At 36.1% G+C, this 22,462-nt stretch overlaps 1 protein-coding gene across 1 annotated transcript in view; it reads right to left on the reverse strand.

The window, feature by feature from the left end:
• LOC117341418 overlaps positions 1-21,237 on the reverse strand; it is a 39,648-nt gene extending 18,411 nt beyond the window's left edge. The window contains exons 1-4 of the mRNA XM_033903268.1: positions 20,917-21,237; positions 6,748-7,050; positions 3,845-3,982; positions 3,658-3,691 (exon numbers count right to left, since the gene is read on the reverse strand). Coding sequence (XP_033759159.1) covers positions 3,658-3,691; positions 3,845-3,982; positions 6,748-7,050; positions 20,917-21,163 — 722 coding nt within the window. The 5' untranslated portion in view covers positions 21,164-21,237. The remainder of the gene's footprint in view (positions 1-3,657; positions 3,692-3,844; positions 3,983-6,747; positions 7,051-20,916) is intronic.
• Between the last annotated feature and the right edge of the window lie 1,225 nt (positions 21,238-22,462).

Genomic DNA, 22,462 nt, shown 5'->3' on the forward strand with positions numbered 1-22,462 from the left:
ACCCATATATGTAGTTTGGTCAGGATCCGTTCAAAAATGAAGTCGCAAGGGCGCCGACAAAGATTTTCTATAAATAGTAACGCTGACCTTTACCTTGGCACCCTGAAACACGAACTCGTTCGAGGTATTCCCATGCTGGACCCATATATGAAGTTTGGCCAGGATCCGTTCAGAAATGAAGTTGCAAGAGTGCTGACAAAGATTTTCTATAAATAGTAACCTTGACCTTGACCTTGGCACCCTGAAACACGAACTCGTTCGAGGTATTCCCATGCTGGACCCATATATGAAATTTGGTCAGGATCCGTTCAGAAATGTTGCAAGAGCCCTGACAAAGATTTTCTATAAATAGTAACGGTGACCTTGACCTTGACCTTGGCACCCCGAAACACGAACTCGTTCGAGGTATTCCAATGCTGGACCCATATATGAAGTTTGGTCAGAATTCGTTCAAAAATGAAGTCGCAAGAGCGCTGACAAAGATTTTCTATAAATAGTAACGCTGACCTTGACCTTGACCTTGGCATCCTGAAACACGAACTCGTTCAAGGTATTCCAATGCTGGACCCATATATGAAGCTTGGTCAGGATCCGTTCACAAATGAAGTCACAAGAGCGCTGACAAAGATTTTCTATAAATAGTAACGCTGACCTTGACCTTGGCACCCTGAAACACGAACTCGTTCGAGGTATTCCCATGCTGGATCTATATATGTAGTTTGGTCAGACTCCGTTCAATAATGAAGTCGCAAGAGCGCCGACAATGATTTTCTATAAATAGTAACGCTGACCTTGACTTTGACCTTGGCACCCTGAACCACGAACTCGTTCGAAGTATTCCCATGCTGGACCCATATATGAAGTTTGGTCAGGATCCGTTCAGAAATGAAGTTGCAAGAGTGCCGACAATGATTTTCTATAAATAGTAACGCTGACCTTGACCTTGACCTTGGCACCCTGAAACGCGAACTCGTTCGAGGCATTCCCATGCTGGACCCATTTATGAAGTTTGGTCAGAATCCGTTTAAAAATGAAGTCGCAAGAGCGCTGACAAAGATTTTCTATAAATAGTAACGCTGACCTTGACCTTGACCTTGGCACCCTGAAACACGAACTCGTTCGAGGTATTCCCATGCTGGACCCATATATGAAGTTTGGTCAGGATCCGTTCAGAAATGAAGTTGCAAGAGTGCTGACAAAATTTTTCTATAAATAGTAACGGTGACCTTGACCTTGACCTTGGCACCCTGAAACACGAACTCCTTTGAGGTATTCCCATGCTGGACCCATATATGAAGTTTGGTCAGGATCCGTTTAGAAATGAAGTTGCAAGAGTGCTGACAAAGATTGTCTATAAATAGTAACGGTTACCTTGACCATGACCTTGGCACCCTGAAACACGAACTCGTTCGAGATATTCCATGCTGGACCCATATATGAAGTTTGGTCAGAATCCGTTCAGAAATGAAGTTGCAAGAGCGTTGACAAAGATTTCCTATAAATAGTAACGCTGACCTTGACCTTGACCTTGGCACCATGAAACACGAACTCCTTTGAGGTATTCCCATGCGGGATCCATATATGAAGTTTGGTCAGAATCCGTTCAGAAATGAAGTCGCAAGAGCGCTGACAAAAAGTGAACATACGTACGTACGAACGGAACGCTATATCCCCTCCCCGACTTTCGTCGCGAGGGAATAATAAAGATTTTAGAGTAGAATTTTCTGTGAATTAGATATATTAATGCTATACGTCGACTATCGGTTAATTTGACTGTCTGCATCGGATTCAAATTCAAATTGGTACAAAAAGGGATGAACGGAAACCTACATACGACGCTTAAGATAACATATGTCATCTAAAAGATATATGAAGATAAGAATGTTTATGAAAATTCATCAAGAACTTTTTTGAATAAAGAATCAAAAGAGAAAACTTCAATAGTTAGTCATTTTATTTTCTGGATAAGACTAAATTATATCTAGAACACTGACAGGTTAGCATGGGTCTAATCTTCGGGCAAGTGAGCAAAATGTTCATCATACACATCCGCCTAATTATATGATGAGCCAACAAAATGGAATACATGTATATAACTCTTTTATTAGATTTGATTTGGTTTATCATTATATAATTTATACCGCATATAGATCAGTGTCATATTCAGAGATTTATTTTGGCTTTGAATTATTCAACCAAACGTTCTTTACCTTTGAATAAGTGACCGTGATCTTTGGACATTTGATCCGTTGTTACATTCCGACCAACTTTGCTTCATAATGTATTAGCAAACTATTCATACGTGAAAAGATACAAAATTGAACCGTGACCTTTGGCAAAGTGACCTTTGACATTTGACAAGTGGACAAGTTTTAATTCTAAGCAAATTTGATCCGTAGTATCGTAGCAAAATGTTGATCAGTGATATCATAAGAATGTGATATTAGCCTTTATACCATGACCTTTTAATTTGGTCAGTTTACTCCTTGCCTTTTTCTGAACAACTTTACTGCATTATGTCATAAGAAAATGGCATCATTAAAACAATATACAAAATATGAGCTTCGACCCTTAGCCTTTTGTCAGACGATTCCTTGTTAAATTCTGAACAACCTAGCTGAATAGTGTTAAAGCAAAAAGTTCTGTTTTGAAAAGATAAATTATGACCTTGCTTTTTTGCCAAATGACCTCGACCTTTGACTAAGTGACCTTGACTTTTGTTGAGTTCACTCCTAGTTAAATTTCGACCAATTTAGCTTCATCACGTCATAGGCAAAATGCTAATTTATAATAAAAGGTTTTACTTGACTTCTGACCTGATAACATTGGCCTTTTGTCAGATTACTCCTTTTATAATTCTAACCGATTTTGCTTGATCATGCCATCACAAAATGTTGAACAGGAAAAAGATGCAAAATTTGAACATGACCTTTAGAGTTCATGCAGTTGACCTTTGACCTTATTCCCAACATGCTACAAAAAAGTATGAAGTCCATAGGCCTTTTGGTTATTGAGAAGAAGTCATTTAAAGTTTTTAGCCTGTTTGACCCCTGTGGTATTGAATGGAAGTAAAGGTCTGGAACTTTGCCATCTTGACTATTCGATGTTGTCATTCCTCTAATTTACCAGGAAGTCGCACCACTTGCCCATTCTGACACCGAATTGTTATTTGTAATGAAAACTATCTCACTACAAGTGCTCGTATTCTAATCCATTTATTAACGGACTCTACAGGAAACACGATGTTACACTTCTGGTTTTATATGTTACTTGCCAAGTGTAGCTATGCTACTCAACACAAGCTAGCCGAACCAAAATTACACTATACCAAATACGTTATGCGTGTTAAAACAATGCAATTAACTGGAGTAGCTTCAGTTCCATTTAAGGCCTGAATTCAGTGGTCTTCTTGAGGCGACTGCCATTAACGATTTAATAACGATATTTTGACGTAATAGAAAATGACAGAATGGGGAATAGTATCATAACAATCAGGCATTCAGCCCCTAAATAAGCTATTTGGTTTTGAAATATTACTAAAGTACTATGCAAATGCAAATGTAATGAAAACAGCAGCCCAAGATAATTTTTAATCACATCTTGTCCTACATGTATCTGCGATGAAAAACGCAAGGTAATATAAAAGATTATTCTTACCTTTTTTCATCGGGGATCATTTCAATATCATCATCTGAATTTAAAAAAAAAATATACGATTAAAAAAACAAAAACAAAAACCCTGGCTCTGAATAAATTCTACATTAATTGATAAATATTAAAATAACAGTCCGGATACTGTTTTAATTTCTTATTGTATAACATATGGAAACCAATATCTACCTACCTCTTTTGTTTTTTCTGGATCTTCTTTTCATTGTTACGACAATGATAACTACAACAATCATGACAATGACTGCTGCTGTTGAACCACCGACTGCTCCTAGTATTGGACCTAAAGGGGAGGCCTCGGGGTCAGGTATAGCTGAGGGGGGAAGTAGAAATGAGAAATTAGTGTCAGCAATAAAGAATTGATCATTTAGTTAGTACAGGCAGTATAAAATTGATATCAAAATAAATCCTTTATACCAGATGTATTTTTAAGTGTCGTAAATTGTGAGTTCAAAGAATTGACAACGGAGGAGTCGAAAATTGGATTGCAATTACATGTGCGTCTATCACGTCCATTTTAGTGTATTGCTGGTGTTGTAAAGATGATTCAATATATCGATACCCAAATGAACTTTAAAAGGCTCTCGGCACAGTCGCTAAATAAATTCCCGCAAATTAACTAGTTACCAAATAAACAGAAATGGTTCCATTATATAAATATTGCATTTGGGGTTTTCTCGAATATATACTAAAATCACTTCGACACAGATATGACACAACGGTGACAGCAGTACTAGTTCTGTGAGGAACATGTATATCACTGCGGTAGCCTTGATTCGGAGGGTTCAGATGTAAAGATTGCCTTTAAAACTTCCTTGTGGCGATATATCATCAGAACTCGACCCTTACAGAAAACTAGCATTTTTTCCGACCCACGCTCGGTCGGCGCTTGAACAACATTTCCCCCATTCCCTTTTACCTGACCCATAAAATGTATACATCGATTAAAAGGCAGGATGATACTTTATTAGCTTACACTGATCATCGTTCAATAGATATATCCGTCCACATTCTTTGAAATCTCGTTTACGACATAGCTTTGAAAGTGACCGCCACCGCCAGGACACAAGATGTAGGCAGATTTAAATGGAAACAGATCGGGCAAAAAACCCTTGCAGCGCGATTTAGGTCACATGATTAGCTATGATGGCGGCTCTGAAACTCTCTGAAAACGATGTGCACAAGTATTTGGACGGACACATTGAGTAAACAGTGATCAGTGAGAATTTAACTAAAATATGTATGTAAGCTGATAAAATAATATTGTATCGTTCAATCGATGTATTCGCTTGGATCGATACATAACTTGAATCCTGTCACAAGTTGGGAAGTGACCCCACCGAGCGAATGTACCTGTTCTACCTTTCTCCTCATATTGATATATCTATAACTGCCATTAATTATTAAAATATGTGAAGATACATATGCATAATAATAATGTGATTATTACCTTATAAGAGGCCTATTGTGTTAAACATATACCTATTTATATAAAGCCCCTCCTGTTTTTGTTGTGTGATTACAATAAAATTTGCACTATTGTATTTCACCCGCACGGCTCCAAATAACGCATGACTTAGATATTTTATAGAAAAATAATGTTAAGTTAGCTTCTGGTGGAAATTAATGGAGTTTATACCATAAACAATGCGATTCAGATGTGTATATCATCTAGCAATGTTTTATTATGATCTTTTGAGGTACAGCGCTGTCCATTACTGCAACATCGAAGTATATTATACAAACAAGCGGAGTGGCAGCACAGTCGGATACTTTTAGAAGATCATGACTTGTATACCCGGTCAGAGCCTTTTTGTTTTTGCATTATATATCTGTTACTAAACACATCATTTATCCTGTCGACCATATACCGTGTAGAAAGTGAAATAAAATATAAATGTAATAAACTTACAAGCCACTGGATAATTACGACACGGTCATCATCTGAACATGGAGACATAAATGTGACATTTTGGATCATTGCAATGTCAAGAGTCTCGACATTTATTAGTTTATTTATTAGTATATTTATTATGAAGAGAATAATATTAACAATGAGATGTGACTTGCGGTCACTCAAATTCCGGAAATTTGTGGTACAAATACGTTAAACTAGGATCCATGCAAACTACGTGTTTGTCTGTAAAATTAAGATAACATCATTGCAAGAGCTATTAAAGCAGCCATAGTGATTGAAAACATGTAGCTGCTGGTTGAAATCTTACATATATCCAACAGAACAAGTTTCAAGAAAATCCATTCCCTGGTTCTTAGTAATCCCGCTTACATAAGCAAGTCGACTTTGTAGTATACAAAACACAGATTAATTCTATATACTAGTATATATGCTTAATTTGTCAAGGCGATAACATAAGTACCATGTAACAGAGAAGAATATAATATCATAATAGCGATAAAACAACTTTTTAAAGTATAAATAAAAAATGGTGACTGCATTTACTTGCGGTATGTACAACTAGAACACATTGTGAGTGTTTATCTCAATTTATAGGAAAATTCAGCGCAAGTCACACAATTGTTTGGCTGTTTTGTGCATTTAAGAATTCCTGGATTCTTTTTGGATTAAAAGTATTGTCAGCATCACATTTTCGTCCTTGTAGTTACTTTGGTTAAGAGAAATCGGGTGCAATACCTCTAGAAATAATTTCCACAAAGGAAATGTCATACGTTTATCAACATGGTGCTTTGAAGAGTTTGGTTTGGTTTGGTTTTTATTTGTTTAACGTCCTATTAACAGCTTTGAAGAGATGTTTATGCAAATTTTCCACATAAAAACGGCAAATGAAACATTAGTTCTGCAGACAATCCGTTTAAAATAATGTTTGAAGTAATTTAAAATCCAACAGAGGTAAAAATGATGTTAAATATTAGATCAGTTCAAAATTCAATACGTTTCATGATAAATTGGAATAAAAATGTCTCTTATTTTATCATTATCAGTTCCCATTAGAAACGGCGATAATAAAAAAGGTTTTCATGGATAATGATGGACCAATGGTAAAACTTGATAACACCAGTATTCGCTATATCAAAGGGAAATATGATTAAATACAATACCCTTTGTCGTGCAATTGACTTCATCTTCTATGGTTGTGTTTCCAAATTCATTCACAGCAAAAACGATGAAGAAATGCTGTGTACCAGCAACAAGACCGGATATAGAAATATTGGCAGTTCGGTGTTGTCCTGGATCGGGGGTATCAAGTTGTCTGTCTATAACAAATATGCCTTGTGTTTTGCTTCTTTTTCCGACCACAAATGTTTGGGTAGATCCTCCATTGAAAGCCGATCTCCAGCTCAGAATAGCTTGGTTCTGGTAGGAACAAATAACAGTTCCTTCGTATGGAGGACTAGGCTTTCCTGAAAAGAAGAGGTTTGGTGCAAAACATGAGAAATGTTCTACAACAGAACAAACCAAATGTTCAAGCTAACTGTTTGTAGAATATGTAAGTCAATGCTTCAAGCCAATACCTTTCGAAACAATGTAAAAATTAAAACAATAATATTAGTAATCTAGATTAAAGTTCTGGCGTCAGACACCAGTGTATCCTCGTATAGTGATTTAAGTTCCTCAACTCTGTGGTTCTGTCTCGACTTTTATGATTGGCTACAGATCAATGAAATGACAACACAGCTTATAAAGTTCAACATTTTTATTATATTTAGAATGTAGAAGTGATGAGAAGGTGAAACATGATGATTGGATATACACACAATATTATGCTAACGTAACCAAACCGTGCGTCCGGCTCATATATCGTATGAAAAATATCCACCCTGTCCCTCCCTGGAGATAAATGTACACAACAATACCACGACTATAACATGCCTACAACGGGAAAAGACCAGCCGAAAAAACAACTGAATTACTGACTATATCATGCCTATAACTGAGAGAAAATTCCTTACAACCCGGGATAATTTTGAGGTCTAAGTCCGAAATATACTATATACCCGACTCCATGAAAGAGAAAGACGAGCTGGTCAGCTACATAAAGGCCTCTACCAGGCTATCGTATAATACTAAAATGTCCAGCTATATAGCTAAATTTAATTGTATGCCTCGAAATACACGTGCAGTATGCTCTAAGACTCGAGATAGACCGACACCTGAGCGTAGAGTAATGTACAGGTAAGGTGATTATAGATAAACGCATGCTACGAACATTAAAATAAACACATACCACGAACATTAGCCAATCAGAAACGTCGAAAAATACAACTGGAAAGGATTTCCCAACGGGAATACCCCGGATAAACAATATGGACCGATGATCAAAACAACACGCACCCTGCTTTACGGGATATTAATATTGAATTATGCACAACATGTAAGTGTTCAAAACCCTAATTTTTTACAATAATTCTATTCAAACTTTTTTTATTTATTTCCTCGAACGACTTGTCGTGATGTGGTTAATGTTAAAAAAGGATACGTTAAATTTATATAATTGGATCAGGTTTCGTGCACATTTCCAACTAAAAAACTATTAACAATGTTTCTGGGAAGAGGTTGACAACAAAAATGAAAATATTTAAGTGTTCGTTGTCTCTATCGAACTTTTGTGAAACAACCTCAACACATCTGAAATAACAAAACAATTGTTTTCCTACATATCTGATACATGAAAACGTTTTAAAATCTTATGAAAATAAAATTAGCATATCAATCTCATTCCAAATAACGGGATTACTTTATCTGTTACATTTTGGCAATGGCTTCAACACATTATCAAACAAAAGGTGTCAATATGGAACGCCAGAGCTGTCTTAGGTGATCAAATATGATTATATTCGGTGGTTATGGCTTTATATGATGTAGTTATACCATTATATGCGGTGCTTTTTACTTTATATTCGGTGGTTATGTCTTTTTATCACATACCTATGTAATCTTACAATAGTGATACAACAAATTTCGGTGGATGTTTTCTGTCGGTTTGTATCACACATGTGTGATACAAGATGTTGTATCACCATACTAGCCGTAACTACTTTTAAGGGGAATTCCCTTTTCCATGAAACTAAAAATAGACAGTTCATTGGAAGAAATAAAGTGAAGCTGTATCTTGCAACATTGATTAAAAATTATAAAAACATTTTTTTTTAAATAAATGCATTTAATTACAAATAAAAATCAATTACTTGAATATTTTAAATGTACGTTTATTTCTCTTAAATAAATATTGTCCTCCCGACATTATCTGTCGTCTGCTAGAGTCTGTTTGACAGCTCATAGTCTATCATCATAACATGGAACTTTCGGACGTTAACTTTGAAATTCTTCATGATATTATATTTGATGAAGTGGATAACGAGGAAGGGTTTGTAAATGACGAAGAAAATCACATTGTTCCTTCACAGCAGCCCGTACAAACATCTAACCCCTCATTACCTGCGTCTTCTCTCCAAGTTATGCCTGTCCCCCCACCAACGCCCGTCCCCCAAACAATGACAACACCGTCTGATCATGTATCTACAACTGCTCCCGAGCGTTCATTCACATTAGGGATAACAGACTTGCGTGATTACATAATGAGTAAAAGAAAATCCGCAGTCTCTACTCAACAATGTGTGGTATCATAATACAAAATTGTTGGGGTTCAGGGGGTGCGACGAAAACAGGCAATTAAAATGGGGGGATCTTGAACTGAAAACTGACGAAAACGGCCAAGAATATTTGGAATTTAATGAAAGATCAACAAAAATTCGTGGAGGCAATTCAACTCACCAGAGATCATTTAATCCAAATTTTTTTGTAAATCCCGAGAATTCATCCAGATGTCCAATCAAATCATTTAAACTTTACGCGAAACACAGGCCACACGAAATGAACACTGCAGAATCTCCCTTTTATCTTGCTGTCAATCGCAACGAGAACGGTAAACGTTGGTTTAAAAATCAGCCAATGGGGAAAAATAAGCTTTCTGATATGATGAAAACCATGGCAAACAATGCCGGCCTTGTTGGAAAAAAGACCAACCAATCCCTCCGAAAAACTCTGTGCACAAAACTTTTGCATTCTGGCGTAGCACCGACAACAATCATGCAGTTGAGTGGTCATAAAATGTCAACAGTGTGAATAATATTATGCAGTGGCATCCATGCAGCAGCAACGAGAAATGTGCGAACTTCTACAAAATGTCCCCGAAACATCTTTGTCAACAAAGTCTGTCCGATCGACAATTTCTCGTAGTGAAGTGGCAAAGAGAAATATCCAGTAATGAAAACGCGGTCGAACCATTTAAAAATCCAATGCCAAGGTCATCTGAAGATTGTCAAAATCTTGCCACGGGAATGTTTTCTGGGGCAAATATTACTGGCGGCACATTTAACATTTCATTTCAAATATGTTCCCAATCTTCCTCTCAAGTTATATCTCCTCCTAGGAAATATCGTAGGTTCCTACGAATCACTGACGATGACGATGACTCGGTGTGACATGTCACTTGTTTTTGTGAATGAATTGCACGCGCTGTGACGTAGTCGCTCAACGACAGCCCATCAGCTATATGTCTAGGTATGGAGAATGTGTTTGATGCCATCGATATATAGGTTTAATTTGATGTTTTTACCTATATCCATGCTTAACTAATGCTAAATCAAATTAAATTAAACAGTATTTGTAAAGTTTGCTGCTTGAAGTAAACGATGTTGTATTTTAAATCATAATAAATGCCGAACACTTTCACTGACAGTTGGGAGAATTTATTAACATATATCTGATTGAAAATAAATGATTTCGCATCAATTAGTGCTGTGATTTTCCTTTACATTTTCAGTTTGAAAACAAAAGGGAGTTAACCAGGTAGCAGTGTACAGTAAAAATGCCAAATTCTGAAAAATATGGCACATGCTTTAGATATGTAAACATTGCCAGTTAACCTTACATATAACCTCTAATAAAGTATATATATTTGAAATCTGTACAACATTTGAAATTTTAATAGAGCTCTGAAGGATAAGTAAACTGATATTTTCTGTGATTTTTAGAGCTGTGAATACCATGGTAACAGCTTAAAAAATTCTCAAAAATTGCAAAATATTATGATATTTGACCCAAAATGGCACAATTCTCTACACAATTTTTTTTCTGAAACCTATTTAAAATTAAATATCTCTATCCCAAAGACAGAATTAATCTTGTTTGGACATATGTTGTAAATTAAGTTTTTCCGCTATCTTACCTTTTCTGTGGGCTTCCATTTTGCGCTGTAGGCGAAACTAAATTTCCTGTGTAAACACACGTTCGGAAAATCCGGATATTTAAAATCCGGAACCAATTTATTGATTTTTGTTTTAATAAATGTGAAGCCTGTATGTACTACCTCATACTGGATATACCAATTATAGTGTACATTTATTTTTTCATTTTTTATACATATCCTAATACAGGAGTTATTTGCTTAACAAAAAAATTGCCCATGGCCAGGCTGTCTTTCTGTGGTGTGCTACCTCAGTACAAAAATATTGATCAAGTGTAAACTGCCTAGATCTGTCAACTAGGCCTAACATGTTACACTTTTAATCAGTTGACGAACTATAATGATGACGAGATGACGATATGACGATTTTTTTTCTTCTTTGAAAACGAAAATAATACATAGTGATGTGAAACCGCAAATAGATTCCATAATTAAGGAAAGTTGTAATTAATAAAGGTATGTGATAAAAGCAAAACCACCCATATGTGTTGATCTGTCGAGTCGGATCGCCCGAGTTTCTTGCGCGGAGGAAAATATCACGAGTGTGCGGAGCACACTCGTGATATTTTCCTCCGCGCAAGAAACTCTCCGCACACTCGTGATATTTTCCTCCGCGCAAGAAACTCGGGCGATCCGACTCGACAGATCAACACATATGGGTGGTTTTGCTTATATATTCGGTAGCTATGTCGTTATATCCGGTAGTTATGTCCTTATATGCAGTGCGTTTCTCTTTATATTCGGTAGTTAAAATGAAACTTTATATTCGGTGCAAACTTCCTTATATGCTGTGCAAACTTCCTTATGTACTATGTGCAAACGTCTGTATGATGATGACCAAACCCGGAACTTTTTGAGTGGATGAATCCTACCATGACACTGTACAGAGAGCGTCAAAGCAACCCAGACTCCAGAAACTCCAAACAAAATCTTGCTTGAAAATTTGAAACATGGTACATGTATATAATCATGAAATAATATGAATTAAGGCAAAGCCTTAGACGAGCGCAGCTATAATCACCTGACTTACCGTTAATCAAGAAGGAAACACAGGGACCTGAGAATAACAGTCGAAGAACATGTACCACATTTTCAGATTTTTATTTTATTTTATTTTTTTTTTTTTTGGGGGGGGGGGGGGGGGGGGGAGGAGGATGTTACTTTAAAATAATGACACAACGCATCTGCAAAATATGCTACAAACTAGGCCAATTTTAGGGCCTAATCCACTACATATAGACTGTAAATTATACATCCCCCATTAAAAACAAAAAACAAAAAAACAACAACATGTAAACACAATGTATTACATCTATACGTATATCGGCTGAAATTCGTATTGTTTGTCCTGATGTGACTAGAATTGTCTTCACTTTGCATTGTCGGATTCCAGATGATCACATATATCATATCCGTGATGACATGTGCACTGCATAATAACATCATTATTCTACTGCCACATTTCATATGCTACTAACAACGTAAAAGTGCGGAGGGATCGAACCCGCGACCCTTGCTTACTGGTCCGCCGCTCTACCGACTTAGCTAAAGGGACATCCCCCCATCACTGACACTAGAAACAATGGGGCCGTATCCCAATGTACACTATTTACAATTAAAACCTGCCCCGAACACACATTAACCCAGGTTTTATCCCCAACGAAGCCTCTCATTTTCCGAATGTAACAGAAAAGCAAGTAGTGTACCTCCACCGGGATCGAACCCGCGACCCCTGGTTTAACTAGTCAGCCGGTTCAGACAGAACTAAAGGGCAAGAAGCCAAACGTATTACTATATAAACTATTTACAATTAAAACTTGCGACGTGTATGTGTATTATCTTTGTTTTATGCATGTTTTTGGTTTTGGTTTTGTTTTTGTTTTGTTTTTGAAGCACGGATACATATTAGTATGTACATTGTCCGTGGTTGAAATAACAAGAAGCAAAATCACTCACTTATAGACTATTATTTGAGATACATGTATATTACAAACATCGAGGTTTTTAATCTGAAGTCTATGGTGTTCTGTTAGGGCCAAATTTCCAAACCTAAACGCGAAGGAGCGAAAACACGATGGCGAAGGAGCGAAGAAGCGAAGAAGCGAAGGAGCGAAAATACGATGGCGAAGGAGCGAAAACACTATGCCGAAGGGGCGAAGAAGCGAAGGAGTGAAAACACGATGGCGAAGAAGCGAAGTTCCATCGTTCCTTCGCCATCGTGTTTTCGCTCCTTCGCCATCGTGTTTTCACTCCTTCGCGTTTAGGTCGAAGGAGCGAAGGAGCGATATTGGAAATTTGGCCCTAACGGAACACCATAGAAGTAAGTGCTTAATGGACAAGTTATGAAAAACAGGCTTTATTTTCCATACAAAGAAACAAATTACAAAGTCTGTTTTCTAGTGGGAAAGTTTGGTATAATTAACGTTCTCACTGTATGCTTAGACAATTTAATCATGCTTGTTAATATCATTTTCATTGACTTAGAAAGAGGTATGGTCGTTTTCCGATTATTCTGACCTAGGCCACGTAGAGCGATAGTCCGGGCTAAAAATACAGTTAAAATATCACGTGACCCCAGTGATTCCCTCAGTAACAAAATAGATTGTCATGGTCCATTGGCGCGCTGTGTGTTGTGAACGGGTTATGTAGTAGATCAACACCATCATGCATATAAAATAAAGTTAAATTGACATGTTAAATAGGAATTTTATACCATGTATGCCTGTTGTCGACGCTGCAGTTCATTCAGATTTTATTTTGAATGATACGGAGTAAATAGGTTATGATTTCACTCTTTTTTATCAAAGTGAAAATTTTCTATCTCAATATTTCTATCTTTATACTAAATACTTCATATCAAATATGTGTTTTATGTTGAAAATATCTTTCAAATACGACCAAGAAAAATTGAAAGTTATCATTTTAAGAAACATAACAAAATGTTAATAAGATACATCTTAGTGATTCGAACTCCAAACCTTCGGGTTGATAATCGATCGTTCTACTATATGAGCTATGCTGACAGGAATTTGAAGTGTATGTTATTATTTAGAGTCAGTCTAGTTAATGCTAAAATTAAAATGTTTTTCCAACTATGTTTTTTCAATTTTTCTATACCAGCGCATCGGAGGACCACTTTTTAAGAATAGGATTTTAGTATTACGGAAGCCGAATAGGACCAATGAAAAAAATTAACTCAGTTGGTATCATTAAAAAATAAATAACAAAATTTCGTATATACGAGTTTCTTTCTCGTATATACGAGTTTCTTTCTCGTATATACGAGTTTATTTCTCGTATATACGGGATTGTTTCTCGTATATACGGGATTCTTTCTGGGTTGAACTATCTAACTTGCGAGTTCTTTTTTTTCGTAATCGCGATATGGAAATTCGGTTATCACCAAATTTACATAAATTAAGTCACATAACAACTTAACTGATATAATGAAAACGATATTATGATATAGAAGCTTCATTTAAGTCGTTAGTGTGATATATAAAAGTTGCGAAGACAGCTTTTAAGTAGGTTGTTCGTCATAATAAGCTTGTGTACCCGGAACGATTTGCTATATTTAGCTTATAAAATGTAATTTAGGATGAAACTAAAAATGCTGAAAGTGCGACTTTTATGACGCCTTAAGTTTTAGAGTTATTGCGATTTTTCTCGAAAACACACCTGACGCCCAAAGTCGTTGACCTCGTTTCGGTGACCTATGACCTGTGACGTCACATATTTAAAGGAATCAGCGCCGCCAGAAAGAAAATATATAGAAACAAACGTGAACACGTGCCTGCAATTTATACAAATTAGACAAAAATCATGTAAGTGCTGGATAAACGTTTTGAGTAATATTTGTGAATAAGTTAATGATAAGTGCTACCTGGGACACAATTTTCTTTTAAAACTGGCAGTATACAACATGTAACATCTTAATTATTTTCTATTATAACGTGCCAAATACGACGAGTATCATCTTACTAATATTCTATTATAACGAGTCGTATATAACATGTAAAGTTTGTGATTTTCTATTTCAACGGGTCGTATATAACATGTATAACGTTAGAATAATGTTCTATTATAACGGGCCGTTACAACATATGTAACGACTTACATTAATATTATATCCTTTATTATGAGGTTTGTTGCACACAAATATTTATTTCGCTTATAATACTTCTAGTAATAGAAGTTTAATAAATGCTGAAGACTTTGAATTCTTACTAGCCAAAACAGCAATGGATACGTTTGAAATCCACTTGAAGAATTGTCTAAAATTGATCTGTATCTATAGAAGTACGTTGTAGGTTCCAACACTGGTTTTCATACGGGAGAGATTAAGTCTATTGTAGATCACACTATGAATCTATATAATACATTACTTTTTATACTTTTTGAAAGTAGTGTCCTTCATGCGCGGGTTTTTGTATAGAATACAATACATAACTTTACTGTACGTGTGTATCGTCTTGTCACATAAACCAGAGTATCCAGAACTGTTGTTTTGTTGGTATGTTTATTTGAATATTAATTTGCGAATAAAATGACATATTATTTTACAAAAAAAAATAATGTTGATGCGGTGTTTCTTTTTATAGTAAAGAGTAAGGAATGGTAAATACATTTATATTTTGTGTATTGGTGATTGACTGATTATTGGATCGTGTATAACATCCATCTGGAGGCCTACATCAGTCTGTGTTATCCAAGCGGTCATTTTCAGAGTCCATTTCGCTAAAATTTAATTTTCTTAAAAGCTCAAACTTATATTGCTGGATTCCGACTTCTTGTCGACAATATTCGCCAAAGTCATCAACCTCAAATCTCATTTCCAGATCGAAACAATCGAATACCTTGTTTCATATATCTACTATAAGACTCGTTGAATCTTAAATGTTATGTTTAACGCGTTAAATGGTACTCGTTTTTGACATGAACGGTCTTTCATAGTCTTCAGACATGTCTGTGTTGCTACTGGTCACACTGTCGAAGACAGCGTCACTAGATGTATTTATTAAATATCAGACTTAAAACATGTAGCTACATAATGTTAGTACACGTAGATATGTCTATGTATATGAGTGGTTTTTCCTTCTTGACAAATGTTGCTGTTATAAGAACCTTTTCAGTGTCTATCTATGTACTAATAACACAGTAAGACGAAATCGCCAAAGACGACAGTATATCATCGTTACTAAATCCCTTGTAAGAGCATCATTCCACAATGTCGGTTACAACTGCCATTCCGTAGAGTTGTACTAAATAAGTTCCGGTTTCATGATGGAGCACACTGTTACATGTAATACGAGAAATAAACGCGTTATTACGAGAAGGAAACTCGTATATACGAGAAATAATCTCGTATATACGAGAAAGAAACTCGTATATACGAGATTTTTTATTTATTTTTTAATGATACCAACTAAGTTTATTTTTTTCATTGGTCCTATTCGGCTTCCGTATAGTTGTCTTTTGGTATATAGAATAAAATTAGAACGGTCATTTTATGAAATATCCATTGCAATGAACAAACGAAAGTTTTCGCAAATAAGAATCTTTAATTGTTATAGATTTATGGTTTGTATTCAAAAACTCGATTTATTTTTTTGATTTTGAAAACGGTGACCGTTACTCCGTTAGGTCGAAACATGCCAATATGCGCCATACCCCTTTATGTTATCAGCCCATAAATATGCTTAAAACAACAGTGAAAAATAAGTTTTCTTCAAAATAGTTATACAGCTAAGGAAACTCTAGTATTTCATAATTATATACCATGTTTCAAATCTTCAAGCAAGATTTTGTTTGGAGTTTCTGGAGTCTGGGTTGCTTTGACGCTTCTCTGTACGATGTCGTTGTAGGATTCATCCACTCAAAAAGTTCCGGGTTTGGTCATCATCATACAGACGTTTGCACATAGTATAAAGAAGTTTGCACAGCATATAAGGAAGTTTGCACAGCATATAAGGAAGTTTGCACAGCATATAAGAAAGTTTGCACCAAATATAAAGTTTCTTTTTAACTACCGAATATAAAGGGAAACGCACCGGATATAAGGACATATCTACCGAATATAAAGACATAACAACCGAATATAAGGACATAACTACCGAATATAAGGACATAACTACCGAATATAAGGACATACGTAACTACCGAATTTAAGGAAATGTCTACCGAATATAAAGACATATGAACCGAATATAAAGACATATCTACCGCATATAAAGGCATATCTACCGAATATAAGGTTATGTCTACCGAATATAAAGACGTATCTACCGAAAAGACATAACCACCGAATATAAAGAAAAAAGCACCGCATATAATGGTATAACTACATCATATAAAGACATAACCACCGAATATAATCATATTTGATCACCTAAGACAGCTCTGGCGTTCCATATGTCTATATAATGAAATTCCTATCGATAGATATTGAAGTTGGAAAACTAACCCAGATACAAGATTTTTATAATTTTACTCTCTGCAAGTTGAGATAGGTGTCTTATTCCCAATAAAAAATTCCGAAATTAACGAAACACAACTGAATCAATAGACGTGTCCGTGGTAAGAAGAGAAATCTGTATCAACGCAGATTTCCTAAAATGATCGAGTATTTTGAACTTGTTTAATGGGGAAAATAAGCGTATTATACAACGAAGAACTTGATGTCAAGTTACGCTGTAGCTTTCGACGAAATGTCACCTAACAATAAATAAGAATGAAAAAAGTATTCCGTTATTTTCAAATAATGGCATTATTTCCGTACTACTTCACACTCAGATGGGGTAAATTGACATTTCAAAAAGTTAAACCACTTTAGGGACTTAGCATGACTGACGAATCATAGAAAGACAAAGCAGTATGCGGCATGAAGCATTTTAACTTTTTTCTACTATATCAAACTCCAAATTTGAAACGAAATGTGTTATGATCTCAGCTGCCATTTGTACAATCATTTCAAAAGACATTAACAAAATTAACCCTAATTCAGACCTAGCACAACTTCAATAGCTGGTATAATGATTTATTACGATGGTAGAATCAGTCTATCAGATGACTGAGACATAACAGTTATTTCTTATTATTTTACAAACTGAAAAAAGAAGCGCAAGCTTATTTTCAATAATTATCATTTTACACAAATCTCTGATGATGTGTTCATTGTGTGAGTTTTGTCAATTATTTCCTCATTGCTGAATACATTTTGATTATTTGTGTTGTCCTATCACAGACGGCGTTCGCGTGAATACCATTACAACAAGGATACCGTTTCATGATTCAAATAAGTAGCGTATGTGCCCACCTCTGGCATCAGTCGCTGCTCTTACTCTCTCTCTAACATTGACCCCATCAAGTTGTGTATTGTCCTTTGAGGGATACTATTCCACTACTGAATAAGGGCCTGAGTGAGTTGTGCGATATTATATGGGACTATGGGGCGCTTCCTAACCCTTCTGTCTAGCCCGTCCCACAAATGCTTGAATGGGGATATATCTGGACTGCAAGGTGCCCTATCAAGAACTGGAACGTTGTTTTGAGCCAGGAAGTAATGACAAACACTTGCAACATAGAACCTCGCGTTCTCCTGCTACAATGTAAGGTTATATTGATGGATATCAGAAAGAATGTGTGGTTTCAAGACCTGATCACAATTTCGTACTGCTGAAAGATTACTATTTGATGACCACAAAAAATGTTTTCTCGCCTTGAGATATCCCTGCCTAAACCATAACAGACCCTTCCCTGAATCTGTCGTTTTCGATGGACACGTTGTCGTTGTCGTTCATATGACCTGTAAGGTGTAAAGCGAGACTCGTCCGTGAACAACACGCGTCTCCAATGGGCCAAACGACACCGATAAAGTGCATGTGCATTCAGCCACTGCATTCGACGTTGGCGTCGCTTCTGCGTAATTTGCGGACCAACATAGGGACGTTCCGGCCTTAAATGAAACTCCGCTCCTGGGGCTCTGAGACGCCCGACTAAACGGGGTATTGTTGTCTCATGTACACCATAATACCAGGTACATGACTTTGCGAATGCCCCTACATTATCTTAGCAATGGCCTTTCCCCTAACAAATATTGCTTCGAAGAGAAATGTTGTGAAACTAATCTGTGCTGTTCCACTTCTCGATTTTTAAAGATTTACCAGACTACACATATAGTGCAAGAGTACCCTTTAAGCACTCTTTTTTTATAAATCTTCTAAAAGCATGCAACGTCGATCGGGGTCACGGTCGACAAAATTCTAATTGAAAAACATTTTCACAGTACATGGTGGTAGCTCAGTGTGTCTAAAAGCTATATTCAAAAGATCTCGACATTGCGTTTCTTTTTTTCCCCGTTAGTATATAACCCTTTTTTATATCTATGATCTAAACCTCAATATGAATGCGCTTAAAAATGAACATATTTATCTTATTTTGTCTTCGCTACCCACATGTTTGTTCATGATTAGACCGTAAATGAATCGCTATGGCCCTAAATTACCAAAGCCGTCGATGGGCCGTTATACTCAAACAAACAAATTTAAACAAACAAACCATCTACCACATAATGTAACCAAGTTGTGAACATTTTAAGAATTTTGATTTTCTTATATTCATATATGTGTTTATAGGGTCTGGTAAGTAATAAAGACGATATTGTCCAATATAGGTACTGGGTCATAACAAAAAGATGTTCCCTGAATGCGTTACTTGAAAAAGGTAAATGGTCGTGTAGTAATAACGACACTACAGGCGAGTACATTTAAGGCAATCTGTCCCTTATCAAAACAAGTAAATTACAAACGATCACATATAGACATAGAACATGAAACAGTTACATCAGTTCAGTAGATAAGCAAAGAAAATATAGTTATGTTTGTGTCAATGATCTCCTCGGTCGATGATTAATTCAAATAAATTAGGTGTGGATTTTAAAGGTTAAACAAAAACATCGAAGCGCGTGCTCTGTAGCAAATATTTTTGGTTTTTGCTTATCTTCGCAGTTGGTTCATTTTGTCCAAAACTTGCCGGCCTGGGATAGCATTGACAATAATGGGTGGCACAATTCATATTTCTGAATACAAATAGTTTGCTATAACGTAAATTGAATAAATATCTAAATCATTTAAATGTCTTTATATAGAGAACCGTAATCTAAACATTAGAAATCAATCTGAAGCGTGGTCAAAAAGTCTTATTTCAGTTCAAGATACCCGTCTATGTATGTCCGGACAGGGACATACATAGACGGATTAGAAACTCCACGAGTTCGAAACCTACGTGGGGCAGTTGCCAGGTACCGAACGTAGGCCGGTGGTTTTTTCTCCGGGTACTCTGGCTTTCCTCCACCTCCAAAACCTGGCACGTCCTTAAATGACCCTGGCTGTTAATAGGACGTTTAACAATAACAAACAAAATAAACACCACTAATTTGGAGACTGACTAAGTCCGATATTTTGTATTTGTGCACTGAGCCGTGAAAATATGGCTACCACTATATCACCACTACTACTACAGTCAGACATATATATAGGTCTCCTATTTGATATAAAAATTAAGTTAACTTTTCCAAATGGTTTGCTTTTAAACTGATCAATTAATGTAAAGGGGATCCTAACACATTAAAAAGCAGTCTGGAAAATATTGTAGCCCATTAGCAAAATATTCACTCTGCATATCACCAGTACAGCAGGTGTCATTGATGATGTTGCTGCTAAATTGTTACTTGGTGTAATAAAACAAAATCAGTGCTATACAAAAATCCCCAGGAGTAAATTTTAGTTCATGACACTAAGTGGAACCTTTCAACAATGTTATGAACACATTTCAAGATAAGAAGACATGCTTCAGTGATTACTAGTAATTGGCGAGATAAGATTTTCACTTTTGCACTAGAATAAGAATGTGGATAGGTAGATCAGCTTGTGAAAAAAGTACACGCAGAACCAGTGTATTACTACATTGTATAAAAACAATTACTGCCTCACCATTAATGTATCTATAAAAAGAGTAAAATTACCTTGTGCTTCCACTATAAAGCTTATCCTTCCACTTCCCTGACTGTTTGTGGCAGTGACGTTATATGTTCCGTACCAGTGTTCCTGCATGTTTGTACGTATCCCTACCGACACCGCTGACAGGTTTGCCCGAAAAAAAGAGCTCCGTATAGAAAAGCTGTTTGTCCCATTTAAACGTTCAGCAGTAGGTGCACTAGAGAAGTTTTGAAACGTCCAATTGAAATCTGGCTGTGGATTAGCTAGGAACATAGCAGTAACAGTCAAGTTTTTGGAGGTAGCTAAACCAACCTTATGATTTTCATTTATTCTGGGATCTTCTCGTGGCATACCTATGATAAGAGAAAGGCAATATATGAAAATCAGTTATATTTATGCTATAATTTCATTCATGCTATGTTTCTTACTGATAACTCTCTTTTTAGTTCTCTGGGGCTCTTTATACTGAATAAATGACAACTTCGCTTGCCATACGGCCTTTCTATTTCTATCAACCACAAGTAGGAGCGTACGCAGTGTCCTAGCTCAAAAAGCGGTTGTTTTGACTGCTGCTCCTGGCTATATGAACGTATTTTGAATAATTTCAATTCCCTCAAATGTAAGCATGCAGATACTCAAGATTTCCATCAAAACTATAGTTTACAACGTACAAATATATATATTGTTAAAAATTTGACAACATTAACATCATTTGGACGGCGGCAGCTATAGAAATAAAAATAATCATAAACGTTACGAGGTAATAGGACTAATTGTCATTGGAAAGTTCAACTAAGGAATATAGCTTGCACATAATTCACAAGAAAATAGTTTTAGATTGCAATACTATAATACTGTTATACATAATAATAACCTTTTTAGCAGTTGTTAAAACCACATCATTCGTTGGTGATCAATTATTGATTTTCTTCAGTTATCGATTTCTGATTGATGATAATATTCATTTAATCGATTATTCGGTTACTGATGGATTGATGGTCGGTTGATTGTTGATTTACGGTTGAAATTTAGATGAGAAAGTTGTAAGAGCTGTACTGTAATGATCGTTCACAGACTAGCAATTTACATGCAAAAATATTAATCTTACAAATTCTGTGTAAGTTTCCAAACCGTTATCAGTGTGTGTTAAATTTGGTATACATATATAATGTACATATTTGAAAGAAATATGATAAAAAGTTTATAATATGACCATTTTTATATCACATGCCTTACAGCCATCGAGTCTTGATATCATCCCTCGGTCCTTCGGCTAGTAAGGGATGCGAAATGAAATTAGTCATAGTCTCTCTCTCGCATCTTGCAGCTTGAAAACAAGTAATACCTACACAGAACATTGACAGATATATCCTTGGTGACCGCTGTTGTAGAGAGACTGTTTCTGACAGAACAGGTGTAGAGTCCGGTGTCCAGACAGTCAGCGTTATTCAGGGTGTAGGTACTCTCCAGGACGTCTTGGGTGGTCAGTACAACCGTGTTGTTGGCTTTATAGAACCACTGTATTGTGGAGGGAGGGAAACTCTCCGCCGAACAGACCAGAGATATGCTGTT

Source organism: Pecten maximus, chromosome 13, assembly GCF_902652985.1.
Source record: "Pecten maximus chromosome 13, xPecMax1.1, whole genome shotgun sequence".
NCBI classification, from domain to species: Eukaryota; Metazoa; Mollusca; class Bivalvia; order Pectinida; family Pectinidae; genus Pecten; species Pecten maximus.